General features: G+C 39.4%; 1 protein-coding gene across 1 annotated transcript; it reads right to left on the bottom strand.

Annotated features, from left to right (window-relative positions):
* Positions 1 to 546: 546 nt before the first annotated feature.
* On the bottom strand, positions 547 to 7303 carry btg3 (B-cell translocation gene 3). The gene is made up of 5 exons (XM_080435493.1): positions 7224 to 7303; positions 5443 to 5644; positions 2356 to 2493; positions 1332 to 1503; positions 547 to 1091 (listed from the first exon to the last, which is right to left on the bottom strand). Exons 2-5 carry the CDS (start codon positions 5622 to 5624, stop codon positions 909 to 911), a joined length of 675 nt encoding a protein of 224 aa, XP_080291619.1. The 5' UTR covers positions 5625 to 5644; positions 7224 to 7303; the 3' UTR covers positions 547 to 908.
* Positions 7304 to 11388: the final 4085 nt, after the last annotated feature.

Below are 11388 nucleotides of genomic sequence, written 5' to 3'. Positions count from 1 at the left end.
CACCACTGTACCAGGATAGGCTGTAGAGGTCCACCAGAGAGCAACTGCAATGACATAAAATGCATCAATGTCTCCTCATGTTGGCAGTTGCCGATCAATTAGCCAATCTCAGCAACTGCCCCCCCCCCTTGGATATTTACTCCATGTTGTGCCCCTAATGTTGTGTATCCATCCTAGATATGTAGATCATTAGGTAATGGCTGTGTGCCTTATTAAATGTTTTCATAAGCTAAGAAATGTTAACATACTCTTGAAAAGTCAGAATGACATGCAAATATATTCTGTTCATGATAATGAATGAAATCACTCTCTAATGTGAGAGCACATGGCGTTCTTAAAGTCTCAAAGGAATGTGAATCTTCAAATTTTGGTACTCTGAGTTGCAATTTACTGCTCATACCATACTTTATATACCCACCCTACCTTTAGCTGTTATTGCAATTTTTTGCTTGTTTCTCTTAAGATTTATATTTACATAATATATAACATTTGCCAGAGTGTAGTGTTCTTTACAGGAATAAGTAGACCCCAAACATGATGATTTGAATCCATGTTTAATGAACTTCATAATAAAAAGTCTATGAACCTCACAATTCAACACTATGAATAAATAAAACATTTGTGAACAAAAGGACGGTAGGTGGCATACATGTGATTCTCCAATACTATAAATACAGTACTTAATTCAAGGGTACAAAATAATACTTCCAATATTTCTAATCAAATACAATAATTTGACTCCCATTATTAAAATAGCCTAAAGTGCAAAGAACAATTAGTATCAAAATAAATGATATCATTTCACCATTAAAAAAAAAGAAAAGAAAAACAGTTTGGTCAGTCATTTTAATGGTTCCTTTCATTTTTTGCTCCCCAAATGTCCAGTGTGAATTACTTTTGCCACCCAACTAACTGTAACAGTGCTGATTGCTGGCCCAGTATGCAGGTCCTCCTCCGTAGCCAGGTGGGACCCAGAGATTATGTCTCAACATATGGGGGGGTCTGCTATGAGGTCTACACTCATAGTGAGGACCTTTATCATGCACCGTCTTCCTCTTGGGATTCCACGTAGGTGCAGCAGGGTTCAACACCTTGACAAATAGACAAAGGTATTATTATACTGTCTGTAACAAACAAAGTATTCTAACCTTAGAAAACCTTTTCAAACGGTCTTTTCAAGTGCACCGAACCCGAATCATGACTCACCAACTTTCAACACTGAACAGGCAAGCAGGAGTGTTATGATATGCAAGGTTTTGACTTCAAATTAACATAATATTCTAAGAGGTCAGACTGATGTGGTCATGTTTATTGAAAATCCCATGGTTTACCTGGTGGGTAGAGGTTTCCCTGAGCATGGTATCCTCATCCGAAGAAGAACCTGAGTGGTAGTCTGATGTCACCCTCTCCAGGGCACTGGTCACCTTCTTCGTGACATCTTTGTCATCTTCATCATCACCAGAAAATCTGGCCACCAAGAAAGATGGATTCTGCTCTCCATATCTAATGAGAAAATAAGGTGCAGCTATGTTCAGCATAAGATTATAAATTCTATTACAGAGCAATGAGTGTATTGTCAATTACCACTCCCGTGCCCCTCTCATTTCCCCGATCACAGTTGAGGAAATGGAGGAATGTAAATAATTGTTAATAACTGATTACTTTATCAAATACATGTGTTGTATTTGTCTCATAATTCACATACTATACATATGTTTTCTTCCCCTTGCTGAAGTACCAGTATTTCCAAATGAAGTGTGCGGAATAGGATTTCCTTCCAGATTGCATTCATGGACGGTTGGTATCTTTTTCTTTATGTTCTTTGGCAGAATGCCATGTGCTATGCCAGGCATTCTGCCTAAACATTTAACTGTCAAATTAAGCCTTTGCAGGGATAATGGGCTCTTCCATCTCTGTGTGTGTGTGTGTGTGTGTGTGTGTGTGTGTGTGTGTGTGTGTGTGTGTGTGTGTGTGTGTGTGTGTGTGTGTGTGTGTGTGTGTGTGTGTGTGTGTGTGTGTGTGTGTGTGTGTGTGTGTGTCTATATACATCTCATTTATCAATCAATCTATCCATCAATCGATCAATAGATGTATACACAGTACCAGCCAATACAACAAAATAAATTCCCATCAACTCCCAATGAAAAGTTTACACCTTGAATATTCCCAAATGTTTGCATCCTTAGTCCAACATCCTCTTATACCCATGCATATATCCAGCTGGTGCAATCTATTGGCTATTGGCTACCATTAGTTCTTGTGTTAAAAGTCCTGTTAATTAAACCTGGAATTAAGGCTGCCAATCAGACCTGGCCTGGACATGCTACAAGAAGAGAAATTCATCCTCATGATTACCTGCAACAGACCTCGCCGGGGTCAACCCACAGGGTTAGCTCTCGTGGAAGCCGCAGGTCTTTGTACTGAACACCACTCTCTTGGCAGGCTTGCAGAAACTCTGGATCTTGCCTATGGAGCCTGTTCACTCTGATGCACCTACAAACAACAAACAAAAGACTTTGGTATTATAATACTAGTCTTGCGGAGCCAGCGGCGACCTCTGCTTATTGATATGCCTGGGGACATCTAAATTAAATGTATGGGCAAACAGTCATGTTGAACACTGCATGTCCCGCGTCTCTGATGCATATTATCAGGAAAGGCCGCATTCAACTCACCATAGATGCGTCCAGGGGACGCATCCTACTTGTAATGAACAACAAAATCTGTGTTGAAATAATATTAGAACAACTATAGAAACATTGCTGTAAAAACAAATATATACCAATAACAATATAACACCCGGACCTGTCCTGAATTGTGATGGTCTGCGCCTTGACTTAAACGGCGCAATTGCCTAAATCACTGATTCCTCTACATAATTTGTGACATAGTGATGTATAAAATAGCTTTAGGACTCAAAATGCCAAAGAAGTTGAAGTTTGCTGCTAACCAAAAGACAAGTATATTTTCTACTCCCATGTCTACTTCTGATGACCAGCTGCCTCAGCTTAGCCTACCATATACAGAGTGGAAAACAGTACTGTCTGATATACTAAGATACTGCAGACACTACAGTTCTATATAACTTTACTCACCGTTATACTTAATGTTCTATATTTGTTTTTCTTTAAATTAGAATTTTAGTTTATTATTTGATGATGTGACATCTGTACATAGTTTTCTTTTACAAATAAAGATTTTCAAATTTGGGACTTATTTGTAAAATTTTCAGATCACACACACACATGAATATAACCATAATTGTAACAATATAACGTCAAAGTCTCAAAGATTACTAGATTAGTTAAAAACTACTATTTGTCAGAAACACACATTTTATTGGGGATCACACACACATTCAATTTCCCTAGGACCCACTTGAATGACCACCTGTGGTTCTCGGAACCAATTACAATGAAAACAGTTCAACATCACAGGGTTAAATCTCTGTGGAGAGATTCAGAATTATTTTTTATCACTGCATTGTAGAACCAATATAAGACATAAGGACGAACCTTCATATTGGGACGGTAATATGATTTGTTTTCAAAGCAGTGGGTGTAGGTTTGTTAACGGCTGTTCGCCGCTGTTCTAGCCCATAATTGAATTTAGATTTCCCCAGAGCCAGACATATCAGTAGGCGGTGATCTCTGATCGTCTGGCTATGTGAGACTATTGAACAATCCTTGTATTTCCACATAATTTCACGAAAAGCCATTTAGCTTCATAACATGTAAGCATTCATACTAAACACCAATAACATATCGTTTGTCGCTGTCCATATTTAATCTTTGTATGTTTTTTTTCTTTCATAAATAATACTATTGGTCATCCTATTTTATACTTCTATACTAAAGGCGGCTTTCCATATACATGGACTTACCTAGCCCCACCCCACACCGCCCACCACAGCGACGGTTTCCACTACAATGAAGTGGGTAGAGTGGTGTGTAAGTGGTACTAAACTGGTGCCTAAAAAGTACCCAGTCTTGGGTAGGTCTGAGCTGGGCTAAGTGGGGCTAAAGCTGTGACTGCTACTGATTGGTCGGCTCACAGCTGTGTCTGTCCACTCAGGTCTCTGTAAAATGTAAACACTACGGTAGCAGTGTTGCCATGTCCACTTATTATAAGCGACATTGAGCTTATTTTTCTGTAAAGTTGCTTGTAAATATTGGTAGTACTTTCACTCCACTACAATTATCTGAAAACGTATTAGTTACTAGTTACTAGTTACTTTTCAGATATAAATGATTACATTATAAAACATACATTAACCACTTAAGCCCTATTTTATACCTAGGCTATTTGAAAATAGCCGATCTACAAGCTCACAACGCATCGCATCATTGTAGATCTGCTATTTTCAAACATTTTAGTACTTACTTTTGGTACCTTAAGTACATTTTGATACCAATAGTTTTTGTACTTTTACTCAAGTAATTCCAGACTTTCACTTGTAGAGTGCTTCTACATTGCAGTATTGATACTTTTACTTAAGTAAAACATTTGAGTACTTTTTCCACCACTGCTTGTTTCTAAAATGTAGTTGATTATTTGGGGCTTGTTTCCATATGTTGTTGAAACCAGTGGTTCTTAAACATTTTCATGTCAAGGACCCCCAAATTAATATGTATTTGTCAACATTATATATATTTTTTAAATAGCAGATGCACACACTCACAATGCGTCGCATCGCTACGCGTTGTGAGTTTGTAGATCTGCTATTTTCAAATAGCCGTAGATAGTCGCTTCTTTTGGGATTGTTTTCATAGACCTGATTGCTTATTTTTTTCTGCTAAACCTGGCAACAATGAATGTGCGACGATACACGCTAATAATGTTTTTTATATAAGTGATGGCAACGTGTTTAGACACCACACAGGTCTTCCCAACAATAGCGAAGATTAAAGTCAGGGTGAACATGGCCAAATAATAACTTAAGAGCCAAACTAGCTCTGAGGAAGCACGCTAGCATTTAGGCTAACCCTGTAGCCTGAGGCTAAGTTGGTGTGTTAAAGAAAGGGGCGTTGATTTCCTTCGGGAGGGGAGGGGAGGGTGGGGATTTTGCGAGTGGGGACTTTTGTGCAATGGAAACGCAAGACATTTTGAAGCGGTGCGGTGCGGTTCTGGACTGTACTGGACAGTGTCGTGCTTAAGGTGTAATGGAAAAGCGGCTTAAGTGTCTCACAAAAGTAGAAACAAAAAAATAAGCAGATCTGCAAGCTCACAACGCATCTAAATGTGATGTGGTGTGAGCTTACATATCTGCTATTTTCCCTAAACGGATGCCAGGTTGAGGTGGTCAAGGCTGTCTGTGGGCTTTATAAATATCTAATCAATGTATTAACAAGAGCTTGTGATTAAATAATAACCATATTAGATCCACTGGACCACAGATTCTTTTTTCCAGTTACAATATTCAGACGTATATCTGACCAATACCTGAAAGCATGGCCCCTGCCTGGGTTGTCAGGGTACCAGTGTCCCCGGAATTTCTCCTGCAGCGCAACAGTCAGCCTCTCAATAAACAGGTCGACCTTCTGAGACTCCAACTTCTCTCCCTTTTTGATGAGCCTCATCAAGAAAAACACCACTGCCGCAATTTCTTTCTTCATATTTAACATGTATTTCAAGTGATTAGTGCCTGGGAACAAAATATAAGAGCAGTCAAACAAGATGCAGTTCTATCCAACAGAATATATCATAAATTTTTTTCTCTCAGTAAAATCCCACAGTTAAAGTTTTAAGACGAATTTAAGTCTTCCAAAATACGAATGTTACTATTGCACACTGTTAAAGTTCACTTAAAGCTGCAATCTGGAACTTATTTTAATGAATGATTTTAACCTGTTAATACAACATAACCAATATAACTAGCTTGTTAGTGGTTGGAGGTGGTGAAACCAGTGGGTCCTTGACATATTTCATGTCAAGGACCCCCAAAATGTATTTGTCCGTGGACCCCCATACCAGATTTGTGAAAAAAATAATATTCAAAATAAGTATTTTGATAACAGCCTTACCAGATTTGTTTCAATTTTTCTTTTTTTTAATAGTCAATGTGTCACTTTTAATCTCCAAGATTTTTTTTAAAAACAGCAGATCTACACGCTCACTAGTCACTTCTTTTGAGCTTGTTTTCACAGAGGTGGTTGTTTATTTCTCTCACACAATCTGGCAACACTGCCAACTGAACTTGAAGCCCAATATCTTCCCGACCAAGTGGGTGGGTGATCATCAGTCTCTTGGGTGAGGGAGGGGTAAATCTCTCTCCCACGCAGCAGGACACTCGGTTTCGAATCTTGGGCAGAATATATAACTTACTGTTACGGATTGAAGCTTTAATAACATTTTGTCTTGGTTTACTGTCTAATTTAGCTGAAAACAGACCAAATAGTGGATTGACGACTAAAAGGGTGCGTTCTGCTAATGACGACATGACGCTGGTCCAGACTCTTGTCAGACAGACTTGTTTGTGGTCAGACATGTTCATTGTTGGCATGTCGACTTTGGACCTCTTTTTTCTGTTTATAAATATTGGTAGCGGTTGCGGTTTTTTGGGGCTTATTTCTAAAGTGTAGTTGCTTGACTTGCTTCCCATTTTTATTTGTATTATTTAAACCAGTGGTTCTCATTTTCATGTCAAGGAACCCCAAATGAATGATGTCTTTTCTCTTTGTCCCCTAACCAGCATCTGAAAATGTTTTGTGCCAGGGAGCCCTTCGAACCAGATTTGTGTTATTGGAGTGTTTCAACAAATCTTCCAAATATTCCACATTTTATTTCAAGATTCAAATAGCCGGTGTGTGTAGGATAGGTTTGAGTTTCTTATGGGCTTGTTTTCCTAGACCTGGCAACACTGGACATGTTCCAGCAAAGCGCGCCGCTGTCTGTCTGTGACGCAATGTTTCCGTTATCCATGTGGTGCCAGGCGTTATTAATGGCACAATGATGGGAGTTGTGTGAAATTAATTACTAGGTTTACGTGTTCACAAGCGATTCTGTGCTGAATGAATAACGTTTTATTTTAATATGACAAAAAAAGTTAGCCAGATTGCTAACGTGCTAACTACTTGCTGTTGACAAAAAAAAAGCAAAACGACAGACTAGTTCAATGAAAAATATCAACCAAAGCCGTCAACTAAATGGGGCGAATCGAATACATTTAGATAATTGTGTAGATAGAATAGAATACGACACAGGCCAAAGTGAATTGAGCTTACCTTCAGTGTAACCATGTGAGTGAGTGATATATTTGACGGGACGGTGCGGGAAAAAGTTCCAACTTCCAACGAGGTTTCCTTTGCAGCGTTGCCAAATTTTGTGAGAGAAATAAGCAATCCGAGGAAAACAAGCCCAACAGAAGCGACATGCCACATGAGCACTTTAAACCGTCGGCTATTTGAAAATAGCAGGAAAAGGCTCACAATTGTGAGATTGTAGATCGGCTTTTTTTTTTATCTTGAAGAAATGTGGAATATTTTTGAAACATTTTAATGACACAAATGTTGTATGGGGGTCCCCAGGCATAAAATATTTTCAGATGGGGGTCCGCAGACAAATACATATTAATTTGGGGGTCCTTGACGTAAAATATTTTAGAACCACTGGTTTAAACAACATTTAGGAAACAAGCCCAAATAAGCAACTTACACGTACACCTTAGAAACAAGCCCCAAAAAAACGCAAGCCGTTAACAATACATCTATGACTATGTTTACAAGCAACTTTACAGAAAAACAAGCCCAAAGTCGCTTATAATAATCGGACATGGCAACACTCCTGTAGACGTGATGGACAACTCCGCCCATTACTCCACCCATCCCGCCCTCTAGCCGTTCTCATTGTTCTCATTGGTTCAAGCAGGTTCAGTTTTCAGTGGCCGAGTCAACTGTCTATCATCTGACAGAAACGGCGTCATGCGGCATGCCTTTCATCCTTCATCATAAGATGATGTGATATCTGGAATGTTCCATACAAACAGTGGTGGAAGAAGTACAAACATTTTACTCAAGTAAAAGTATCAATACAGTAATGTAGAAATACTCTGTTTGTTACAAGTAAAAGTCTGGTAATCAAAATATTAAGTAAAAGTACAAAAGAATTGGTATCAAAATATACTTAAAGTACCAAAAGTAAAAGTACTCATTATACAGAATGTCCCGTTTCACAAGGTATTGACAATTGGAAATACTCCAGTAAAGTAAAGGTACCTCAAAATTGTACTTAAGTACAGTAGCCGACTTGAGTACATGTACCAGTGACATCATCGATGGGGAATCCTGTTCCTGTAAAGTTAGTGCGTGTAAAGTTAGTACAGTTTGATTGAATACTTTATTAACAGTTTGTAAATAGTACAGTGGTACAATTATACAATGATGCTAAAAGATTGTTGAAAAGCTTGTTTCCATTGTGGTCCTGTGTATTCAATTCATCAAGACATTTAAAGACATACAATAATATACAAGACATCATCAACACTAGTAGCAATTAGGTCTGTCCCCGACTAAGGATTTGTATAGTCGAATTTGATTGGCGGCTAATTGCCAATAGTCGACTGGCAGTCGACTAAGGACACCCCCCCCAATTGTTGCATGATTCGACTGAGATTGGCAGTCGAATCAGTCTGATTCGACTGCCAATCTCTCAGTCAAATCATGCAAAAAATATGTTAGAGGAACATTCCATTTGGGCTGTAGGGGTGCTTAGTGTCTAATTTAACATACACTATTGGTTTCTCCCAATAAATCATGATGTATATCCTATTTTTGGCTTACTATTAGTTAATTAATATAAAAAACTAGGCCAATCTTTTTTTTTATATAATTCGACTAAGAGACACGCAGTCGACTCGGACCCCACACGACTAATTAGTCGACTATTCGACTAGTCGAGGTCAGGCCTAGTAGCAATCAACATATATGTACAGTAAACAGTTGGGGTGGGGGGGGGGGTCATCTGGTGTTAAGCTTAGCAGACTTTTCTAGGACCAGTTACAAATTGGTAGGGTATTCCACATTTTGGTGGCATAGCAGTAGAACAAATTTAACCCCATGTTTGTGCCGAATCTGGGTTGAACGAGATCTGTGTGTAGCTCCCTCTGGTGTTGTGGCAGTGTGTGTCACGTTATTGAAGTAGTTTGACAGGTACATGGCAGTGGCGTTTGGTGGATTCTAACGTTGACAGGGCCAGAACCGGTTTGACGGCTAAACTGTTTTTTAATGGCCACTCATTAACAATTCCGCCGAATGCAAATGAGCCCCATTTGAAAACAAAGGAGACTTTCTGTGGTCGGCTACAACAGAATAGGGTGAGGGGCTGCTAATGTTGATTTTTAGTTTTTTCCCCTGGCGGATCTTGCCCCTACACAGGGACAAGCTGGGTTTACAGACCGGGCCATGGCCTCGTTGGCCCCAATGACGATACGCGCCTGGTACATGGATATCCCTGTTCTCTTGAGTATCTTGAAGACCAGGCCCATTGCAAGTTGCTGTGCTCTGTCCTCTACCCTGAGTCATCCCATCCTAACATTATGAGCAGGGGTTAGGTGAGTTCTAGGTGTGAGGCCAAGTAGCAGCCTGACCAGTTTGTTTTTAATGCCTTTGAACACATTCTCAGTGCTAGAGTACCATTAGGTGCATGCATAGTCAAAATGACATTGGATGAGTGCTCCAGCTAGTGTCTTCAGTGTATTCCTACTGACCAACGAGGAGATCATGTTCAATAATCTTGTTCTTTCTTGATTTTCCTGATTACTTTTGTAATATACGTATAATACATCCCAGGTAGGTAATTTCTTCTTTCCTTGTGATAACATTGTCAACACTTTGACCGTGAAGTCTTTGGCCTTGTAGAGGTTCATTTTGGACCCAATAATGGATTCAGTTTTGCCCAGGTGTAATGCTAGTTTGTTATTAGCGAGCCAGGTGCAGATTTTACCGAGTTCAGAGCTAAGGGCTTTTTCAACCTGCAATTTGTCCTTGCCCGAGACCAGGAGTGCAGAGTCATCCGCGAACAAGAGCAAATTGCAGTTACATGCCGATCTCCAGATTTCATCCAGTTCACTAATGCCTAATCAAAACCGATTGCCTTCAACTTATCAATCAGTATAGAGTAATATACAGTGTCAAAGTGTCAAATGCCTTTTGGAGGTCCAGCATGACCATGCCGCAGTATTTGCCCGAGTTCACCTCACGTTTGATGTAGTCTTTCAAATAGAGTAGGCAGGTGTCAGTGGAATGAGATGTTCTGAAGCCAGATTAGAATTTGTACATTAGATTTTTTTTCGACCTGTTCATATACTAACCTCCCTATAACCTTCGAGATAGAACATAGAATAGGGCGGTTGTTGCCAGGGTCTAATTTGCTTCCTTTTTTATACCGAGGGGTTACTTTAGCTAGTTTTAAATCTTGCGGGACGTGCCCCTGGCTGATGGAGAGGCTTATTATGTGGGCAATGATTAGAGCAGTAGAGGCGGCTGCGTCTCAGAAATTTGGAGGGGAAATTGTCGTGGCCAGTGGCCTTATTTTGTTGTATGGCGCTCAGTTTTTTAAACATGTCCGTGTTCATCCATGGCTCCGAGTGGGCTTTAACCTTGACAATAAAATAAAAACATTGAAATCTTGTTTGAAAAACAAAAACCTGCCTAACGATGATGTCACTGGTAGGCAGGTTTCGGAACTGTCCACAGCCTTCCTCTGAGACACAAAAAAAAAAGGCATGGGTTTCCGAGGCTACTGAGACACAGGCCGAGTAGAAAAAAATAGTACCATATTATCATCAGCATTAGTGATGACCAATTACATGAAAATGAAGTGAAGTCGTCCTTTAAGAAGCGTAGCCTACTCTGGCTTTTACAGGCGAAATTATGTACCAAATAAATGTTAGCTTGTTAATGAGTGCATGCTGCTAGTGATGTATCATGTAATAATTTAAATATGCAGTTCATAATATCATAGTATGGCATAGTGTAACCTGGCCATCACCCCCCCATTTCAAGAATAATGTTAATTTATGCTTATGGGCTTGTGTTTTGCTTTCTCTTAAACTTAAACTCTTATATAGGCCTAGCATACATCGGTTTGATAATCTTATAGACAAAAGTAGGATGCATTCTTAATGCCAAATGAGCTGTAGTGTAGAATAACATCTGGAGTCTAGTGCAGTATCTCTTACCTAGGCCATCATAGTTCTGACTGTAGCCTATTGCTCCACTCCTGGCTTTGTTCATAGTTATCATAGAACAAAGCCAGGGCGGAAATGTTATCATTTGTTATATTTGACACCTACTCCTGAGTTCTAAACATATTTTTTACTGCTCCTAAATGTGCTACAAAAGTTCCAAGAATAACGGTATGTAAGAAAATAGATGACCCAATATTTACAGT

The sequence above is a fragment of the Gymnoscopelus braueri genome (genome assembly GCF_963280865.1).
Source record: "Gymnoscopelus braueri genome assembly, chromosome: 8".
Lineage (NCBI taxonomy): Eukaryota > Metazoa > Chordata > Actinopteri > Myctophiformes > Myctophidae > Gymnoscopelus > Gymnoscopelus braueri.
This window is presented reverse-complemented; position numbering and strand designations above follow the sequence as displayed.

Bases quoted from the DNA above. Each gene is read 5' to 3' on its own strand.
- btg3 (XM_080435493.1), bottom strand. From the start codon at position 5,624: ATGTTAAATATGAAGAAAGAAATTGCGGCAGTGGTGTTTTTCTTGATG. The intron at 2,494-5,442 runs GTATTGGTCAGA...TGTTGTTTGTAG, and splicing joins GGCAGGGGCCATGCTTTCAG to GTGCATCAGAGTGAACAGGC. The intron at 1,504-2,355 runs GTAATCATGAGG...TTTTCTCATTAG, and splicing joins CCCGGCGAGGTCTGTTGCAG to ATATGGAGAGCAGAATCCAT.